Source organism: Pan troglodytes, chromosome 22, assembly GCF_028858775.2.
Source record: "Pan troglodytes isolate AG18354 chromosome 22, NHGRI_mPanTro3-v2.0_pri, whole genome shotgun sequence".
Lineage (NCBI taxonomy): Eukaryota > Metazoa > Chordata > Mammalia > Primates > Hominidae > Pan > Pan troglodytes.
In genome coordinates, this window is record NC_072420.2 from 15,391,290 (window position 1) to 15,414,038 (window position 22,749).

Genomic DNA, 22,749 nt, shown 5'->3' on the forward strand with positions numbered 1-22,749 from the left:
TAATCCCAACACTTTGGGAGGCCGAGGCAGGTGGATCACCGAGACCAGCCTGGTCAACATGACGAAACCCCGCCTCTACTAAAAATATAAAAACTCGCTGGGCATGGTGGCTCATGAGTGCAATCCTGGCTACGTGGGAGGCTGAGGCACGAGAATTGCTTGAACCTGGGAGGCAGAGGTTTGCAGTGAGCCAATATCGCACCACTGTACTCCAGCTTGGGTGACACAGCGAGACTTTCTCTCAAAAAAAAAAAAGTACATATCAATGCATGACCTTCCCTTTGTCCTTCTCTCATTCCTATTTGCCACTCCATCTTTCAGTTCATAATTTTATAAATGAAGATTATCTTGTTTTCCTGTCTCTTCTGATATGAGTAGGATCCAGTTCCCAGGAAGGCCACTGAACATGTTCTTAGTTGATAACAATGCCCCAGGAGTGATTTACAAATTTTGAGTCATAAATAATGGTAGCCCAATGCCCCAAATACTGGAATTAAAAAAAAACAGCTATTGAATTATGGACTGTTTTTTTGTTTTTGTTTTTGCTTTTTTGATCAAAGTCTGACTTTAATTGTATAATTAATTGCCATGTAGTGGTCACTGGGAAATATAAATTGCTTGATGATAAGTATCTTGAAATCAGAACAGCCTTTTAATTGTTATAGTTGACTACAGGGGAAAAATATATGGGGATGAGCAAAGATCATGTAGTTAGATTTATTTATGAAATCAATAGATTGTCATACCTGGGTAAACATTTTTAATTTTGCCATTGAATAATATATTTCTTCTTTCTCTCATTTTAAACTGTAAAAAGTTAAAAATAAAGTGACCTAATATCAAATTTTTCAGGACGTATTTATAATTGATATGCATTTGCATTACTATTTACGGCTGTGGGTGAATTGTACATTGGATGTTATTGGAACAGTTTTGGTCAATGTGGGAGCTTTGCCCCTCTTCGTTCTGGGGATTATTCCCTTAGTGTTCTTCTATTTCTCTATACAAGTAAGTGCATACATTTTTATTTGTATTAATAACTTATAAGTTCACAATCAAATATACTTTCACACCCACTTAAACCTCCTCTTTGTCCAGGTTCTCTAAGAAGCAGAGTCGAAGAAAGAAATACATGTACTAGAGATTTTACTGGGGGAAATGCCTGTAGAAGATAAAGGAGAGGGAGCAGAAGAAGCCTGGGCTGAGCAAGCCCTCAGACAGCGACTCAGGCTGAATCCCTGTGAGGGAGAAAAGGAAAGAAGACGGATTGGGTAACAAGGGTCTTGGACTACAGGACAGTTCTACAACAGGTTCAACAGGAAGCTCTCAATCACAGTTGCCCATTGGAGGGTCTCATGTGCACTTTCTGCCAGTGCTCAGTCATTGGCTGGCCTCTATGCTAATACAGTGGATCTGTCAGTGCAGTCGCAGGGGCTGTCAGTCAGCTATGCTCCTGCAGCAGGAGAGCTGGGGCCTGCATTTTTATGCCCGCCACAAAACCTGTATGTTGTCATTTTAGCAGAAAATTAATTTCCCTGCATATCCAAGAGAGAAACAGATACTGCCTTTTTGTCCTATTTTTTCAGACATCACCTGTCTCTTCCAGACAAACAATTGCTGGAAGAGCTAAATATGCTTCTCATGATACTTACATGATATCTTCATATTATATCATTTGCAAAATTATGTTACTGTAAGGCTTCAGTGGAAAACAAAATTTCTTAGCATTTTTTCTTCAGCAATCAAACAAAGCAATTTTATTAAACAATGAAAAGCATCAATTAAAATGGATGTCTTTATTATCTTTATTATTTTACAAGAAACCATGACAGCTTTTGGTTTAAAAAAAGTTTATAGATTCATACAGAAATGACTCACATAAATGAAATTTCTCCAGCTCGCTCCTACACTGTGACATAAAAGTTCTTTTCATATTCACAGATTTATACACCTTATTTCTGTTCCCACAACTTTTTTTGACACTTATACCAAGGTACCAGTCAAACATGCAAGAACTATAAATAGATGAATTTTTCAAATATATGATATCAAGAGATTATTATTATAAAACATTTTAAACATCTTTTTACATTGCCTTTATCGAAGTATGTGCAATTTTTTATTACAGGCTTAATCCACAAATAAAGAGTGAAATTTAAAGACAGTTGCAGAAATAACTATTTCCCATTTATTTTATTTATCTTGGCAATAAGGACTTCAGTAAAAGATGAAATTAGTTTAAGTAAACAGAAAAACAAAAGTAGATTATAGGTGTAAATGGAGCTCAGACTGAATCCAAAATAATGAATGTATATTTTTCCACTCCGTATTTTAGTTGATTATCCTCAAATATGCAATCTACTATGAAAACGTAATCCTTACATTAGTTGGAGATTTTAAATGAAGTATAAAATACAGAGAAAATTACCCATTATTTCTAAATTTTCAGTGAAATTCCTATATTAAAATAATATTTATTCCAAAGCATGATTTCTTTATCCTGATAGTCAGTTTCAACTGATAACATACAAGGTAAAATCAATGCTGAAGCATATTTTAAATATAGAAGTATCTGAGGCTCTTTTCACAAAAAGATTCTTAGAATTTAATGCTTTTCAAAAACCCAAGTTTTAAAATTCATGTTAGAGTTTAGTCTGCTCAAGCCAGACTACAAATGATTTTCTCATTTCCATACCTATACTCCATTATTCTTCCTACTTCACATCTTTTCCCTGTTCTTTCTGTCTGTCCCGATCTTACTTGACATTGATGGCCTAGGTCATTTTCCATTTTCTGTGTGGAGCATTCTCTATCACAATAGTGCAAAAAGAACTGACTCCTTATCTACTATTCTAATATCGGCTATTATGGATTTATTACACTGCTGGCATATACTGATGGTATAATAAATCCAGAATATATGAAAATGTAAGTGCTCTGGGGGCAGAGACTATGTTTTATATATATTGTAAAAATCTAGAAAAAAAGCACTTATGTGGCAAATGAAATTTTATGTGTTGCTCTCCTGTCTGGTAAACTATAACAGAGTTATCAGGTGTAAAAAGGAGTCTAGAGATCATGTCTCATTAGGGGCAGTAATATAGGATGAGGTCTGAATTTGGATGCAGGAACTTGGAGTTCTAGTCATCTTCCTTACTTACCTGCCTGGGACATCATTTCCCTTTCTAGGCTCTATTTCTTTCCCCTGTGAAATAAAAGGCTTGGTTTGGATGTGTGCTGTGTGAAGTGTAGTTCCTGGACCCATGGGCCATAGCCCAGACCTATTGGGTCAGAATGTCCCAAGGTAGGGCCCAGAAACCTGCCTTTCAACAAACCCTTCAGGCAGATGATTCTTACTAAAGTATGAGAAGCATTGATCTAGATAAAATTTCTTAAACCAGATTCCCCAGAGAGTTGCATGAAAGAACTCCATGGATTCTACAATTCACTGAAAATTGATCAGAAGCTAAAAGTGTGTATGCGTATTTGCATTTGTCTAGGGAAAGCATTTTACCCTTATTTATCTACTCACATGGTCTGTGACCCCAATAACATATTCCCTAATCTAGGCAATCTAAATCCTTTACAGCCTCAGAATGCCATAGTCCCCTGTATTCTTCAGAGCACTTAGCATAGAGTTCAGTTGTAGACCACCAGGCTGTATGTAACCTGAGATATGGTTTTATTTAGCTTGCTCAGTGTTTTTACCAAATGTAGACATTTTAAAATCTGGGATTTTACATAAAATTCAAGATTTAAAATTTTCCTGAAAATTGTGCAAGACCGCATAACTCTTGATTTTCATTTCCAGTTGGTAGCAATTTTCCGGGGCTGATTAATAATCCAGTTAATACAGGGCATGCTCCATCCAGCTCCCAACAGTCTTACCTATCCTAATTGTCCTCAACTTCAAGCCAAGGGGAAATAGATAACTTATAATTGTGACTGTAGTGGAAATATATGAAGAAAAACATAAAAAATATTATTTTTCTATAATTATGTTTAAGTACAAAATATCATTGTGCATTTGGTCTGCTTCCCTCATTCAATGAGTTAACTGTTCGGTCACATATTCAACATGTAACATAGAGCTTTCTTCATAGAAGGGACTCAATAATGGTCATTTGAGAGCATTGTCGAAGTGAAATTTTGCCCAATTATGTTCTTGTTGTGCTGTCCAGAATTGGCGCTTTTTTTTTTTTTTTGAGAGGGTCTCACTCTGTTACCCAAGCTGGAGTGCAGTGGCATGATATGATCTCAGCTCACTGCAACCTCTGCCTCCCAGGTTCAAGCGATTCTCCTGCCTCAGCCTCCTGAGTAGCTGATACCACCGGCAGTCACCACCACAGCAGGCTAATTTTTGTATTTTTGGTAGAAATGGGGATTCACAATGTCACCCAGGCTGGTCTTGAACGCCTGAGCTCCAGTGATCTGCCTGCCTCAGCCTCCTGAAGTGCTGGGATTACAGGGGTGAACCACCGCTCCCAGCCTCAGAATTTGGGCTTTTCACCATTACAAGGGCACACGAGTTTCCTAAGGCTTCTCTAACAAAGTGCTACCAACTGGGTGGCTTAAAACAACAGAAATGTATTCTCTCACAATTTTAAAAAATCTCTTTGTTTTATTTTATTTTATTTTTATGAGACAGGGCCTGGCTCTGTCACCCAAGCTGTAGTGTAGTGGCATGATCATAGCTCACTGCAGTCTCAACCTCCTGGGCTCAAGTGTCAAGTGATCCTCCTGCCTCAGCCTCTCGAGTAGCTAGGCCAACAAGCATGCACCACCACATCTGGATAATATATATATGTTTTGCTTTTTGTAAAAATGAAGTCTTCATATGTATATATATAATATATATATATACAATATATATATAATATATATATATACAATATATATATAATATATATATATACAATATATATATAATATATATATAACTTTTTGTAAAAACAAGGTCTTCCTACATTGCCCAGGCTCGTTTCAAACTCCTGGGCTCTAGCAACCCTCCTGTCTTGGCCTCCCAAAGTGTTGGCATTATAAGCGTGGGCACCACACTTGGCCTCTCTCACAGTTCTAAAGGCCAGAAGTCTAAAATCAATATATAGGCAGAGTTGATTCCTTCTGGAGGCTTTGAGGGAAAATCTCTTTCATGCTCCTCTCCTAGCTTCTGCTGGCTGTCAACAATCCTGATATTTTGGTTGGCTTCTAAACACATCACTTCAATCTCTGCCACTGGCAGAGATGGTGTTTTCCCTGTGTCTATGTCTTCTTTTTTGTCTTTTATAAGGATACTCAACATTGGATTTAGGGTCCACCCTACATCCAGGGTGATGTCATCTTGAGATCCTTAACTTAATTACATGTGTAAAGATGCTATTTCTGAATAAGGTCACATTCACAGATACGGGGGGTTAGGACTTGTATCTGACTTTTGGGGGGTAACTCTTTAAATCACAACACAAGGGTCTTGTAGTTTTTGAACTGTTGAAGCAATTTCTGCTACATTTTTCCGACTGCTTCTTTCTGTCTTCTGATTAGAGATACTATGTGGCAAGCTCTCGGCAAATCTGGAGGTTGACAGGAGGGTCCCGTTCTCCTGTCATTTCTCACTTTAGTGAGACTTTATCAGGAGTGTCCACCATCAGAGCATTTGGACATGAACAGAGGTTTATCCAGCAATACAAAGAGGTGGTGAATGAAGACTTGGTCTGTTTCTACAATAATGTAATTTTCAACCTGTAAGTCCCGTTAATACCTAGCCTAGGATCAATCTCTTCTTAGACATCTTGCTCACTGACTTCTAAACAGATGGTTTTGAAATGGCATTTCGTCCAAGTTTTAGAAGTATGTATTAATAAGACAAATATTTTCCAGTGTTTAATGTACATTTAAATTAAATTATATCTATTTATATTCACATGAAAGTTACATACTATTTAATATGAAAAAGGTGCTTTTAGAATTACTCATGACATAATTCGACATTGTGTTTTATATCTTTAGAATATATTTTATTTGTATACACTGTTTTGTAAAATTTTTGAATTTGAAGTTACAATCTCACATAAAGGAGAAAAATGAATTAAATAGAAGTTGAGCACGTTTCAATTTTTAAAGACTAATTTTATCATATTAAAAAGTATATACAATTGGAAAGGGAATTGATTTTCCAATAGGATTTAAAAAATGCAATACATCATTATAGCTGGTGTTATTTTGCTTTTAAATTCGGATCAAGTTTTAAAGCAAAGTTCTGCAAAAGTAAAATGCATTTTCATGCAGATGAATTCTTTAAGTTATCATGTGATGATCCCATGTTTGATTGAGTTCCAAGTAAGTTGGGGAGAAAAAAGAAAGCAGCTATTGCTGTTTATGTCTCAATTTCCCAGAGGAGAGGGTTAGTACCAAATGCACCAAAACTTTTTCATCTCAGTTACTCAGGAATATATTCCATCTATCACAGGTGGCTGTCTGTTAGACTTGAATTTCTTGGCAACTTAATGGTGCTTTTTGCTGCACTGCTTGCTGTGCTGGCTGGCAATTCTATAGATTCAGCAATAGTTGGTTTGTCTGTATCCTATGCCCTAAATGTAAGTAATAATGATTTTTGTGGTATATGGTATGTTTATAATCCAATTAATTAAACACTCTTCTTCTTTGCTTGTCTGAATTATATATTATATTAACTAAGTAATGAGAGACAAATCTGGATTGCCCTGGAGGCTCATTTCCTTCTCTATCTTGTTAGTAGCAGGAAGCTAGCTCAGCAATTCTAAGTTAACTTATAGGAAGAATAGGCTAATACTCAAGGCTGAGTGCTAAAAGACCAGGAAACTCCTGCTATTCTGTAGTTACTCAGAAGTTTCCTGCTCTTCTGTCCTGGTGGATTTATAGAGTATTACAAGGGTAGGGTCCCTCTCCAACACAGCTGGTGTATCTCATTTGCTCAGCCTAAGCAAGAAGATAATTCTCTAGGGAGAATATATTTGCTGTTTCTCTTCGGCTTGTAAGTTTTTCCCTAATAAACCCTATTTGATATTACACTGCAATGCACTAGTGGTAGGATGCATGCCCCCTTTGTAAAATAGCAAATGCCCTAAACTGCTTCCACATTATGTAGAAGATAAGTCTAGGTGATTGTGTTATATACTCTTGGTCCCATATCCAAAAACCTTGAGCCAGTTGCATTTCAGAATTCAGAATTTAGGCTTCTAGAAAGGAAATATGTACATAGCCATATCCAGGGCCTGGTTCAGAAGCCCATAATCAAACACTACTGCATGTACACCCTAACTGAATTAAGTAAACGCTTTGAAGAGCCCCATATCACTTCAAGTCAGGTGGTCTATCAAATGAGTTGGCGCCAAACTCAAGAAAAAAATTGGATTGTACAAGTTTTTTGACTTTTAGAATTCTGTTCAAAGTTACACCCTTAGAGAATCTACATTTGGGAATAGAGTGAGAAGAAAATATAGGTTTTTTTTTTTTTTTTAATAGGGGAGCAGGAATAGTTAGAAAGCTAGGAGAATCTTCCTTCTGATGGAAGGTAGTGAAGAATGCCAAAGTGTTTGCACACTATTTTTTTTCTCATTTAGGATGCACATTTTTTTGAGGCATATCCCATCAATCTTGGTATTCATCATTCCTTATACCCACTGTGCACTTCTTGCATATATGTTGAATTATGGTCTATCTTATCCCAAGTAATTCCATTATTTATGATATTAATGAGTTTGTACCCTTAAACACAAATATGCATATGAAGAAATATGCTTATTTCTAGAGCTGCTAAATAATAATCAAAAGATATAAAGTATATGAGACAGTATGTGACGAGCTCTCAGCAGATTCAAGAAATGAAAAGTGAAACTCTATAAAAAATAAAGTATTATTTATATTACATAAAAAACTAAAGAACATCCATTAAGTTCTTGTTTCCTCCCCCATACCCCCCAGATAACTCATTCTCTGAATTTTTGGGTGAAGAAAGCATGTGAAATTGAAACCAATGCAGTTGCTGTTGAAAGAGTTTGTGAATATGAAAATATGGATAAAGAAGTAAGCACGCCTCCTGTAATCCCAGTACTTTGGGAGTCATGGGAGGATCACTTAAGTTCAAGAATTCAAGACCAGCCTGGTCAACATAGTGAGATTCTGTCTCTACAAAAAGGAAGAAAGAAAGAAAGAAAGAAAGAAAGAAAGAAAGAAAGAAAGAAAGAAAGAAAGAAAGAAAGAAAGAAAGAAAGAAAACTGGGTATGGTGGCTTATGCCTTTAGTTCAAGCTACTTGGGAGGGTGAAGTAGGAGAATCCCTTCTGCTTGGGAGTTCAAGGTTGCAGTGAGCTGTGATCACGCCACTGCACTCTAGCTTGAGTGATAGAGCAAGATCCTGTCTAATAAAAAAAAAAGTATGAGAAAAAAAAAAGAGGTAAGCACTCCTAAATAATCAATAAATGGATTGGATGCAGGAGTAAGACATCGTAATGTACCATAAATTGACATTAAAAAAAATGTTAAGCAAACCTGCATTTCCAAATTCATATGATATTCAGTGTTTCAATGAAATTAAAACCAAAATTGCTACAAAGTGGCCTATTATTTTATATATCATTAAAATAGAAATAAAAATACTTCTAATTAAATTAGGATACACCCTAAATTATAAGATATATCCCTACTTCAATGAGTTATAAAAATGCAAGATGTTAACTTGTTTCTAAAAGGCACAGTGATTTGTCCTCTACTGATGTATAGAGTAAAAAATTCAACTTGCAATTATAACTTTGTGGGGATTTTACAGTGATAAAAGTGTCTTAATATAGTCAACTCATAATTATTTAGATTCTGCACAATTCTAAATTAATTACATTTTATTGCTTATACCTTTTGTTCTATTTACTCATCATTAGTATCTCTGTGAATGGGAAGGGAGAGGAGAATAAATCAGTCTGTTTTGTTCCCTCTAACTGTAATTTGGGAGGGTGAAGAGTTATTTCAACTATTGACAGAGTATAATATTTAAGTTTCTAAAATATTTTACTCATCTGGATTACTTCTGCTTCCAATTCTATTAATTAACAGGGCAGACAACAAAGATGACTTGAATTTCTGTTCCTTCTTCAATCCACCTAGCAAGCTATCTTTCTTTTTTATCTTGTAACTCTTCCTCTTTTGCTCATGAATCTGAGGAACAGGTACCTCCTCCAAAGAAAAATCTAACATTTCCCATTGCATTTTTGGTAACATTTCTTCCTGTCTTCTCTCAGATCTTACTCCATTAACCACCTCTTCTAATTCCCACTCCCTTGCAGTTCCTCTCAGCCTGTAACTAAGCCAAAATATTTTCTACATTCTCCAACTCCTACCTGAACTTTGAATTTTCCTCTGGATTTTTCCCCAGGTCTTGTCTTTCCTTCTCAAAGAAATTTCATGAAAGATTAGTCTACCTTCACAATCTTCAGTTACCAATATTCAACTTGTTCAGTCTGTCATCTCATGGCTAATATCAAATATTATTTTTCTATATTTTCTAAATTTTTGATCATAAAATATATTTCTTTCACATTAGAAAAAGATGATAAAAATATGTGTGTACACACATTTAAACAAACAAAAATCTTTGTGTACTTTGACGCAAGTTGTGACAAATACTGCTACAAAAACTCTTGATGTGGAAGGATAAATGTGTTCAAATAACCTTATTCAGCCCTCTACACCTGTTTCTCTGCTTTCCATTACAGAAAAATTCTTTTGCAAAGTTGCCTGTACTTGCTTTTCTATTTCATTTTCTCTGATTCATTTTTGGACCCTCGCCAAATAGGCTTTTGATCCCACTATTCCACTGAAACTTGACTCATGAAAATCACAACGGGTTCTTTCTCAGTCCTCACTTTACCTGATCTATCATTTGATGTTAGCCATCACTCTCTTTCTCATGAAACACTTTACCTCACTGCCCAGGCATCACGCAGTCTTGTGTGTTCTTTTACCTCGTGCTTCCTCCAGTATTCACACAGGCCCCTGTCTTAGGTCTTGGGCACAACTAATTAGATCCAATTAGTTATTAAACCCTTTGCCTAGAATGTTCTTCCATTGGTATCCACCTAGCATTTTCTCTGACCACAGTCATCAAAGCCTTTCCTAACTACACTTCTTTAAATGACACCTCCTCCTTTTCCCAACCCTGGCTGTTTCTTGTCTTACAAAGCTCTATTATCATCCAACATGGCTGCATATGTTATATGGTTCTTTTTGTCTGTCCCCACTACACCCCATAAGGGAAATAATTTTTATCTGTTTTTCTCACTGCGGAACCTCCAGCGACTAAAATAGTGACTGACACAGCAAACCTTTGAGGAATGAATGAATGACAAGCTCTCCTTATCTCAGCTAAAATTTCAAGTTATTTTTTCTTAATAACTTGATAAGAGATGAGAAGTCTTGCTACCTCAAAATATTTATTTCTAATATTTTCTTATAACTAGATAAGTTTCATGTTGGTAACATTTAAAACTATTTTCAGAAAATCATAATATCCACAAATGTCTTTCATCATTTATATTCACTTTTGTTACCTGCATAAGAATTATTTTGGGGGTAGGGATTTTTTAATTATAATTGTTGTTTAAAGTATTTATTTTTTGTTTGTTTTTGTTTTAAGTCACCTTGGATAATGTCTAGAAGACCTCCATTACAATGGCCCAATAAAGGTATGGTGGAATTTATTAATTATCGGCTCGATACCGAGATGATCTTGGTTTAGCGTTGCAAGATATCACTTTCCAGACTCATGGGGAAGAGAAGGTATCATATATATTTCATATGTTTTGGTTTCCCTTTTATCTGAATGCATTCATTGTTGAGTATAATATGATATTGAATATAAGGTGGTCTTTTGTTACACAAAAGTAATAAAGACATGTGGTTGGTGTGTACTGAATAAGTTTTCCCTCTATAAAAAATACATTTCTTAATTAAATTGCTCATATACTACTGTGAAACATAACTTTGGTGTACTTAGTTTTTACTTCCTCTATAAAATGAATTGCAACAATAAGTAAATCGTTACCCCAAACACAATAAATCCATATGTTTGACTATTTGTGTACTCAAAGACATCATGTTTTCCAAAACCGTTAAAGAGATGGGAAAATGCTTGAAATGCACTTTAGTTAACACAAGCAACTTACAAAACTATCGATAGTATATGATATTAGTTTTATGTTTTAAAAAGCAAACAGACACATTAGCAAAAATATTTTTGGAGCAGAAATATTTTTGGAACAGACAAATCATTCTGAAATTTTCATTACCCCAATGAATTCAACAGATTTCTGTTTTTTCTGATGTATTTTGTTAGACTTAAGATTTTATATTAGGGTAAACCAACGACTTTAATATTCTATCTGCCTAACATTCCTATTAATACCAAGACACAAATCAGCAACCAGAAGACATTGCTCTTTAGTTCTCATGGTCATAGGGAAACGTTTAATCACTGGGATGTTTAGGACAAAATGATTATTTTGGCCAGGAGTCAAAATCCTTAAACACTATTTTTGGCTGCCCATAATAGTTTTAATGCAGAGTTCCTTTGATACACCAGGGAAATTTACAGATATTCCTTTGGATTTTCTAGTCTATCTGGCAAAAGATTCCAGTGCCCTATTTGTTTCTTTGCTTGTTTCAATGAAGGGAAGACAGAGAAAATCTGTTTTCTGAAAATCTCAATAAAACCATTCATTATCATTGCTTCTTTTGCCCTAACCTTTAATGGGTAGTTCAGGGGTGGTTCAGGAATGATCTGTTTTTCCTGGGTCTGCTGGGGATCTTTGGTGAGGAAGCAACTAAATTACTCAGAACTAAAGGAAAAACACAGATTAGTCAGAGCCTTTCCAGCAAGTAAAGAGTATTTGGATAAAGACTGGTCCTTAGAAGTCACCTGACATCTTCCACGCCTATCAAGGTTAGTCTTGCTGACAAAATTAGATCCCACTGACCTGACACCTAATACATTTGTTGCCAGTGCAAAGGCCTTGTTTCCTTACAAAAAGTAGAGTTTATGATTATTTCATTACAGATTCGAATTGTGGGCAGTACTGAAGCAGGCAAATCCACACTATCAAATTGCTTATTTAGAATTGTGGAGAGAGCAGGAGGCAAAATTATTATTGACGGAATTGATATATCAACTATTGGACTTCATGACCTTCATGGCAAACTTAATATTATTCCACAGGTAAAGCCTATGTTGCCATAGGCTTTCTTAACCCACTCCAAGTAAATCTGTTGTCTTTCTTTTTAAAAATCTGTTCCTTCCAAGTCTATAAATTCATTGTTTGAAGCCATATGATTTTAAATGGAATATATGAAAAACTGCTATGTAATTGAATCCTCTTTAAACACCCTTATCATAAAGCATTCTTCCTAAGAGCATTTATCTATTTGAAAAACCAGTACATCTTTTTGATAAAATTTCCTTCATAATAGTAAGTGCAAATAAAATTCAAATAAATAGATCAGACTGAAACACATTGATTTTTTTTGAAGGAAATATTACTGAAGTTTTTGCTTAGTTGTTAGAGTGTAGAAATTTGACTCTTTTTCACTTGAAGTTTAGAAACATTAAAAAAGAACAGTAATTCAGTTAGTTCTCTTTTCTCAAGTTCTTTGATTTTTCCATCTGTGGAATCAAAGGAACTTGATCATTAAGGGGCATGCAAACTAGCTTAAAAATATGCCTCTTAAGTCAAAGATGAAATACTCAGCTGAAACTGGGTGCAGTGGCTCATGCCTGTAATCCCAGAACTTTGGGAAGCCGAGGCGGGTGGATCATCTGAGGTCAGGAGTTTGAGACCAGCCTGGCCAACATGGTGAAACCCTGTCTCAACTGAAAGTACATAAATTATCCAGCCATGGTGGTGCACACCTGTAATCCCAGGTACTCAGGAGGCTGAGACAGGAGAATTGCTTGAACCTGGGAGGCGGAGGTTTCAGTGAGCCGAGATTGCACCACTGCCCTCTAGCCTGGGCAACAGAGCTAGACTCCATCTCAAAAAAAAAAAAAAAAAAAATCATTGTACTATCTTCTAAAAATCTATTAAAATACTAATTTTAATATATTAAAATGTCATATTGTTTAGACGTATACTTGTATTCATGCATTTACTTCAAAACAAATTTAAGTAAAATCTGGAATTCTGGAAGGGAAAAAAATTAGTGGAAAAAAAGAGACATCAGTTGTTCCTCTCTTATAGATAGAGTAAAATATAGTTTCACTAGGCATCTTGGTGTAGCATAAAGAAAATGAACTCAATCCTCTTCGAATTCTCTTCAACCACTAACTTACCTTCGTGTGGTGTAGACAAGAACTCTTTGGAACCTCCAGCTCACTTTCTGTAAAATAAGAATACTAACTTGTATCTTTCTGAGTTGGTATACTGATTGATAATATTATATACATACTATATTTCATATTTATTATATGTTATATTATATCCTTGACTACACGGCAGTAATTATCATCATTATTTCAGTACTCATTATTATTTTCAATAATAGGAAGAGGAGAAAGAAAATCAGGAGACTTATGATGACTTAATATGAATTTTAGTTTATTCTGACTCTCTTCTGTTTTTGTTGTAAATATAAAATGAATTTGATGACTGTATTAGGTCTGATAATTTTGCTTTCTCCTGCTTTGTTTTCTGAGTCTAATTTTTTAAAATGTATTTATGCCTCATGACAGTAAGATTATGCGGGACTATTTCCTGCTTTAGCACCCTGTTTTATTTTCTGGAACCCTTCATATGAACCTGGATCCCCTAAACAAATGTTCTGATAGCAAGCTGTGGGAAGTGCTGGAATTGTGTCACTTGAAACAATTTGTGCAGTCCCTTCCTGAGAAGCTACTGAGATTTCAGAGGGTGGCGAGAACCTCAGGTAAGCTGCTAAGAGCAGAGCTTGTCCAAGTTATTCATTCCAAGCTCTTTAGAAACTCGAATTGGCAGCCAAGAGAAATACAGCTCCTGAGCCACCAGGGCCTGTTTAAAGTACACCATGGCCGACTCTTTCTAGGGAAGAGGAAGGAAAAGTAAATTGGTAGCTCTAGGCTGGGAAACCACTGACTAAGAGAAAGGAAAGAAAAAAAAAGAGCAATGCCCTATGAAAAGTCACTATTTAATTGAATCTTCTTTTGTCAAGACTGCTACTCTAAAAGCCTTGTTCCTAAAAAATGTAAGGGGCTACTTTGCCTTCACCATTGTTTGTTGCCTTACGATAGCCCCCTTCATGTGATCAGAGACCCCAGAAAAGTGAGCTAGATCCCTGTAATGGCCTGCTTGGCAAGACTCCCACCACCCCTTCTTTGATCACTTTCTCCCTACCCCTCTGTGTTTCTGCGACATTGGCCTCCATGCTGTGTCATGAGTTTGCCAGGCCAATTCACGCCTACCACAGGGATTTTACATCTGCTCTTTCCTTTACCTGGAACAAGTTTTTACTGGAAATCTGTAAGCCTCACTCTCCATGTCCTTCAGTTCTTGCCTTAAAATTCTCCAGAGGATTTCTTTGGCACACCCATCTAACATGCCCATCCCACATCTACACCTTATACCCCACTTCTGTGTGTTTGAATTCTTAACACTTATTATATACATATTATCCATGGAATTACTGCATATAATGTTGCGCCGTACTCATATACCCCTCCTACTATGCTTTTTACTCAATTATCTTGCTTATTGTTTTCTGTGTCCCCATGAGAATGTATCTGCTACACAGAGATTTTTGTCTGTTTTGCTCATTGGTCTAAAGTCTGGCACTCCCTCAAGAGATATTTTTTGAATAAAAGAACAAATGAAGTTGTGGGTGAGAAAAAGAATGAATAGCAGTATCATCAGAATTTTAAAACATGAAGTGTGTTACCATAAAGTCCATTGTTGAAATTATTATTATTATTATTTTAACAGCATGGGACAATGGCAGCTGGTCTGTCTAGCTCGTGCTCTGCTTCGAAAAACAAAAATTCTCATCTTGGATGAAGCAACAGCCTCCATTGACTTTGAGATGGACAAGTTGGTGCAGACCACAATCAGGAAGGAGTTTTCTGATTGCATCATCCTGACCATTGCTCACAGACTGCAATCTATCATTGATTCAGACAAGTGTGCTTTCTTTCTTTTCAGAAATAAAATCATTTCTGCCAAGATAAATATTGGGCATATGAAACACACTGATTACATGCCGGTCATAAATAATTATATCTATGCTGAGAGATACAAAATTTTCCCTAATGATATAAAAGGTATTTTCCAAAATCACTGGAAGAAAAAGTTCAAGCTAAAAGAATATTAGAAAACTTGATATAGATAATGATATATATAGAAGGTATTTTCCAAAATAATTGGAAGAAAAAGTTAAAGGTAAAAGAATAATTATTAGAGAACTTGATATAGTTCCTGAATTAACTAGCACCTATATTTTGTACTGAAATAACTCATAGAATAGTTTAAACTTTATATTAGCAGGACCAATAAAATGTGAGGTGGAAGACTGTATGTTATCTGACACTATTCTTTTCACATTTCAGGGTGCATGTTCTAGATTCAGGAAGCATTGTGGAATTCGAAGCACCTCAGAATTTGATACGTCAGAAAGGACTTTTCTATGAAATGACAACAGACGCTGGAATAACACAAGACTCAGTGACAAAAAAATAAATTACTTTAGCTGTATGTTAATTTGCCTAGTAAAAAAACACTACAGTGCATTAGTATTTAAAAAGCAAAGACAGAAGAGAAATGCACAAGGGCAGGCCGCTGCTATGAGTTGGCACACACACTCATAGGCACCAGAGTTTCTTTGTTTGTTTGTTTGTTTGTTTTTGTTTGTTTATTTGTTCGAGATGGAGTTTTGCTCTTGTTGCCCATGCTGGAGTGCGATGGCTTGATCTCAGCTCACTGCAACCTCCGCCTCCCGGGTTCAAGCGATTCTCCCGCCTCAGCCTCCCGAGTAGCTGGGATTACAGGCACCTGCCACCATGCCCAGCTAATTTTTGTATTTTTAGTAGAGCTGGGGTTTGGCCATGTTGACCAGGCTGGTCTCAAACTCCTGACCTCAGGTGATCTGCCCGCCTCGGCCTCCAAAAGTGCTGTGATTACAGGTGTGAGCCACGGCCCCCGGCCATCACCACAGTTTGTAACCATCCTGGGCTGTACCTAGATTTCCCTCTTCCGTTCGTGCTTACCTTATTCACATTGGCCAAAATGCCAAGTGCCACTTGTCCTTTAAGTCCCCGACTTCTCTTGGGAGTTCCCTTCTCAATGTGTCCCCCGATCTTCCCCTCTGCCCTCCAGTGTGATCTAGACGCCCCTTTTCTGTGCTTTCATTAGCCCCATGTGCATACCTTTATCATGGCAGGGCTCATACTCCATTTTAAAGTCTGCTTTCCCCTTGAAGGCAGGTGCCCAGTTTTAATCACCCTTGTATGTTATGTTCCTAGCATAGTTCCTTTCACATAACTGATGTGAAACATCAGTTTGCAGAATGAATAGCTAGACATTTTAGAGTACTATAAGTACTTATTTATATATAAATAGATGTGGGCTGGGCACTGTGGCACACACTCATAATCCCAGCATTTAGGGAGGCCGAGGTGGAAGGATAGCTTGAAGCCAGGAACTTGAGACCAACCTGAGCAACAAAGCAAGATCCTGTCTCTACAAAAAATAAGTAAATATAATGAAAAAAATGAGACGGGCATGATAGTGCGCACCTGTAATCCCAGCTACTCAGGAGGCTGAGATGGGAATATTGCTTGAGCCCAGGAGTTCAAGTCTGCAGTGAGGTATGATACACGATAGCACTCCAGCTTGGGTGACAGACACCCCATCTTTAAAAAAAAATGAAAACAAATAAGTTTTAAAAATATATTTTGAGCTATTGTATAATTTATGAAATGATGAAGGAATCACAGAAAAAAATAAGCTAGTCAGCTGCTTTTTGGAAAGAGTAATTATATATTAACAGAATTTTATAATTGTTTATAATGTTTTATATTTTTACTATTTACCTTTGAGTGAAGAAAAAACCTAATATTTTCTTTGGAACATTATTTTTTGGTTAATATATCAACCTCAGTGAGATATTTTATTACATTTATGAGAGGATTGTTGATTTGTAGTCCTAATCAGATTTTGAAGGGCTTTTTCTTTAGTAGCTTTATTTAAAGGAAGCAACATTATGTCTCTGAATTGCCCTTCAAATTTAAAGTCTTTAAACTTCAATAGGATTTTCTTTCAAGAAGATTTTAATAAAATAGTTTAACATGTTCTTTAAAGCCCATCAACCATTTCTTTTGTCCTCCTTTCTTCCTCTGTATGCAGCCCTGTACAACCTTGCTTTATTTCCTAAGGGCAATTATGAAAAGTTGCCTTAAACTAGAAAACTTGTATTATCTAAAGTCTCCTCCCTTAAGGATGTAAGCTACTTGAAGTGTTGTCCTGTCTTTACAATCCCTGAAGTGCTTTGTAAACACTGAATAAATAGCTGTTGAATTCTATTAAGAAAGGAATCAAAATATTTCATTCATATGAGTTAAAAGATGTTTTAGCTCCCTACTCCTATAATTTTAGTAAATCAGAGAAGCTGAATAATTTTAAAATCTAATGGGAAATCAACAGTAACCTGGATAAATTGTGGTATATTCACATAATAGAATACTATCTAGCTATGAGAATGAATGTACAACAGCTACTGTGTACATTAGGCAATTTGATGAATCTCACAAAGAATGTTGAGTGAAATAGCCACAAAAGAATATTGCTATATGACTCCATGATTCTAATTATATAATTTTTTTAAAAGAAAAATTAATTTATACTATTAGAAGTTGGGATACTGGTTATCCTTGGTGGGGAGGGTTATAATAAGGTACACAAGGTAGACTTCTGGATTAATGGTAGCATTTTGTTTCTTGAAGTGAATCTGAGCACTCGTTCAGTTTGTGAATGTTCATCAATCTGCATATTTAGAATATGTGTAGTTTTCTGCATATATATACAGATATACATTATCTTCATATGTAATACAGAGTAAAAGAAAAGCAAAAGTAAAAAACACAAAAAGTGACTAAATCAAAGTTATTCAGATAATTTTATTGTTTTAAGAAATTAATATTTTATTCTTATTTCAATTATGTACATAAATCTTGTTCAATTATTGATGTACACTAGAAGCAAAGTACAAAGCACTCAAAATGATTGGATTACAGAGAGGTAGCACGTTTGTAATAAAAAAGGTTATTCTATGATTGTATGATTTGTTTAAAGATTATAACTTCAAAATAGATTCATAAAATAATGATAAATTTCAATAGACAAAATATTTACCATAGCTGATAGAGAAAAATCCTATGTAACATTAAGTTGCTTTCTTTGAGGATAATGAGAATGTTCATTATTGAAAGCCCACAATGTGCCAGGTAATGTGCAATATGTTTGGAACATGTGTCACTTTCAATTCTCACTAAATAATATAAGAAAGGAATTATCTGCTCTATTTTACCAAATACGATATTAAGATTCCAAGAGGAGCCGGAATCCAGGTTTACGTGACTACATAGCTGATGGTGCTCTTTCTACTTCTCTACCAAGATGTCTCATTCCAGAGGAATCACTAAAAAACAGTCTGTAGTTCGAAAAATTTCAAAATCTTTTAAAAAACAGGATTTTAAACCAGTATCTTTGTAAGCATACTAAATAAAATCAAAGCTTCTGGTGGGGGTGGGATCCATGCCTCTTTAAATATAGTATTAGGTTGGACCATATAAAATAGTCATTTCTGTAGGTCAAAAAATGGCTGAATAATGGCAATTTCATTTACTTCTAAGCATAGCTTGGATACAGAAGGGTTTAGAAAACTTAATGTTGCATTTTAATATGCATATAAATAATGAATAGTTCTACCTGATCTAAAGGGACTTTCTTTTAAAAGAAAATTTAAAAGCTAGAATGCAAAAACATAGTAGATAAGAGTTCAGGATCTCAAGACAGGATACCTATGTGAAATCCCAACTCAACCGCTTAATAGTTGTATAAACTTGAGTAAGTTAACATATTTCTCTGTGTTTATTTGGGAGTCATAATTCTATTTACCTCCTAAGTATGCTTTGGAAATTAAATCATGGAATACATGTAATCACTTAAGACAGTGTCTAGCATATAAAAAACATTGAATAACATATTGGCTATTATTTAAACACCAACACTCATTGTTCCTTATAACTGTAGTCTCATATTTACAAAATCACATCATAGAACACACTTTTTTTTTTTTTTTTTTGAGACAGAGTCTTGCTCTGCCAGCCAGACTGGAGTGCAGTGGCACAATCTCGGCTCAATGTAACCTCTGTCTCCTGGGCTCAAGCAATTCTCTTGCCTCAGCCTCCCTAGTAGCTGGGATTATAGGCATGTGGCACCATGCCTGGCTAATTTTTGTATTTTTAGTAGAGACGGAGTTTTACCCTGTTGGCCAAGCTGGTCTCAAACTCCTGACCTCAGGTAATCTGCCCACCTAGGCCTCCCAAAGTTCTGGGATTACAGGCATGAGCCACCATGCCAGGACACACTCCTTTTTTTTTTTTTTTTCCAGACAGAGTCGTGCTTTGTTGCCCAGGCTGGAGTGCAGTGATGCAATCTCGGCTCACTGCAACCTCTGCCTCCTGGGTTCAAGTGATTCTCCTGCCTCATCTGTGTGCCACCACACCCAGCTAATTTTTTATATTTTTAGTAGAGATGGAGTTTCACTGTGGTAGCCAGGATGGTCTGGATCTCCTGACCTCGTGATCCGCTGGCCTTGGCCTCCCAAAGTGTTGGGATTACAGGTGTGAGCCACCGCGCCCATCCCAGGACACACTCTTTAGTAAATAAAAACTGCAAAAAGTTTATAAAAGCCTATTTTATACACAGCAACCTTGGGATAACTGGAGACTCAAAGAAGATATAGGCCTCCGTGATGCCTAATATTATCTCAGTGAGATCAAGCAAATATGAGGAGGCAGCAGTTAGGAGCTTCTTCTAGCTCCTTCTAGTTCTCTTTTCCTACTTTCCTGGATGCAAGCAGATCATTTTTAAATACAGGAAGTAAGAACTTCTGGCTGTACTGTTATCGACATGTCGCTAAATCTTCTTATGAAAAGGAAGGCTATTGGTAGTTCAAGTGTCTGCTATGCTGCTGAGTTAATGGGCCGAGGTAATGGGTCTGAACCATATAAAGAGTTACTGGCTTCTGGATGATTGCTATCCAGGTAACCCAGGTTCCTCACTAGTTATTTTCAGAATGCCCAGTCTGAGCTTAGTTATCATTGTTGCCCAAAGGTAGTAACCTTTTGTTTATCTCAATAATGCTGCAAAAAGAGAAAAGGAATAGGCGTACGAGGAAAACGTAAAATAGATCATAAATAGAAAATTATTTTTGATAAATTTGCTTCAAACATTTAGAAAGAAAATAACACATATGCATTTTTTTGTGTGCCAAGGAAAGTGACATAGGATCAGTTTTTGAATTCATGTTTAAACAACTCAGATCTTCATTAATGCGCTTGTGGTGACTGGTTTATGGCCTTTTTAAACTCTGATGTACACAGTAGAAATAATGTGGTGATCAAGATGAAGACTAAGATGAATGATTTAGAATGCAAGACAATGGAGGGCAAAAGGAACTAGGCATAAATATGAGTACAGCTTCAGTCACCACTAATGTCCTGTGAACATCTGCTTCTGGCTTTCTGTCGTGAGCATTTGTGCAACATTTCCAGATTTTACAGAACATCTTACTGCTTGACCTATATTACCATACTTGTCTATGATATTGGAGAAGTAACAAACAAGTATTATTAGTCATGATACATAAGGTCTTAAAAAGTGTTGTTTCATATATTCTGTTTGACTTTTTAGTTAATACAGGCAGGAGGAAAATCAGTTTTCTTTTATTCCATCTTGGGCAGAAGCAGAAGTCCAACAAAGGACAATGTGACCAAATGTTTAACTACGTAAGGGTCATAAATTGAAAAGTACAAGTATGAAAAGAAGTAAAACAAGAAGCGTAAACAACCACACAGCTTATTGTTCTCAGGTAGAAGGAAGTCCCAAAATAGAGAGTACAAAGTTGGTTAAGGTGGCTCCATATCACCTGGGCTGTACCTATCTTTGTTTCAGACATCCACAGCATGTTTGTTGCTTAGTAGTTGCAAACCCCTTGCTATCTCCAGTATCATGTCTGCATTCCAAGAAGGAGAAATGAATGGTGAGCAGATGTTTGTACAATCCAGATGTATAGATTTTTAAAAAGCCCGAGTTTATACCTAGTGATTTATGCTTATATCTCATTGGCCAGAATTATGTCATAGAGCCATCCCTAGCTGCAAGGGAAGTTGGAAAATATAGTTTTTGAAGTAGGGATATTGCTGCTCCAAATAAAAGTGGGGTCCAGAAGTAAGCATGAATAGAATAAATATTGTGATAGCATTTAGCAGGATCTGCAACAACTACTCAAAGAACTTTTCAATCATGTCAAAATTATCTTATTAGTTTAGCAACTTGGGAGACAGAGGAAGGGTATTGATTACACCTAATAATTGAGACCCAGTTTCCAGTTTCCAACAGTCCATGTTAAGTAATTTAAGGTGAATGAACTCTTAACAGAAAAAAAATGTGTTTTTATCATATTAGCTTTACATACATACACATACACATACACACATATATATGTATACATATAATATATATAAAATAAGTTACAGAGTTACAAGTGTTAGAGCATTTGAAATTTTTTAGGTATTTTAGGTAGGCCAATTAATAGGTAATTCAATGAGGTATCAAACAAACTGCATTTATTCCTGCTTTAAAATCCAAATAACTTAATGTGAGGCAAATCGTTTGTAATTCTTGTCAAAACAAAGCAAATGCTTTACCAAAGCAATTTTTTTTTCATAGTTCGTCAGAAGAACTCTCAATAATTTACAGAAATTTTAGACCCATTGAATTAAGTTCTGATGATATTGGGGAATCTAACCTATTCATGGCATCCTTAATAAACCCACATAAGGCCATGTGTGGTGGCTTATTCCTGTAATCCTAGAATTTGGGAGGCCGAGGCAGGTGGATCACCTGAAGTCAGCAGTTCGAGACCAGCCCAGCCAACATGGCAAAACCCTGTTTCTACTAAAAATACAAACATTAGCTGGATGTGGTGGCACGTGCTGTAATCCCAGCTACTCAGGAGGCTGAGGCAGGAGAATTGCTGTAACCTGGGAGGTGGAGGCTTCAGTGAACTGAGATCGCACCACTGCACTCCAGCCTGGGAGACAGAGCGATACTCCATCTCAATCAACCAATTAAAAAACCCACATAAAATTGACAGTCACTGAACTTTGTTCATTTCTGTATCTACCATATGTATTAATCGTTATCACTTTCTATGTGCCAGACACTTACAAAAACCAGGTGAAATAGGTGCTATTGATTTCATTTTGTATTTAAGAAATCTATACATTCTAAACCTGCTTGTTGAAAACGTAAAGGAATAACAAGCATAAATCTCCAATGTTAACATTAGCTGGTAAATAAGAGGTCTTACATGGATACTATCCAGGTTTGGTAACAGAACAGAAAAGGTACTATGGGATTGTATTCTGTAATGGATAAGGCAGCGCAGCACTGGGATTACAAGCATAGACTGGATTTGAATC

The 22,749-nt window shown here is 36.0% G+C and overlaps 1 protein-coding gene across 1 annotated transcript in view; it reads left to right on the forward strand.

Moving 5' to 3' along the window:
- Window positions 1–15,721, forward strand: part of LOC474069 (multidrug resistance-associated protein 1-like) — a 93,005-nt gene extending 77,284 nt beyond the window's left edge. Inside the window, 11 exon segments of the mRNA XM_009442609.4 lie at window positions 853–1,008; window positions 5,542–5,741; window positions 6,467–6,593; window positions 7,960–8,061; window positions 10,663–10,732; window positions 10,735–10,805; window positions 12,082–12,240; window positions 13,781–13,910; window positions 13,913–13,943; window positions 14,972–15,166; window positions 15,592–15,721. Of these exon segments, the coding sequence (XP_009440884.4) occupies window positions 853–1,008; window positions 5,542–5,741; window positions 6,467–6,593; window positions 7,960–8,061; window positions 10,663–10,732; window positions 10,735–10,805; window positions 12,082–12,240; window positions 13,781–13,910; window positions 13,913–13,943; window positions 14,972–15,166; window positions 15,592–15,721 (1,371 nt within the window).
- The last annotated feature ends 7,028 nt before the right edge of the window (window positions 15,722–22,749 follow it).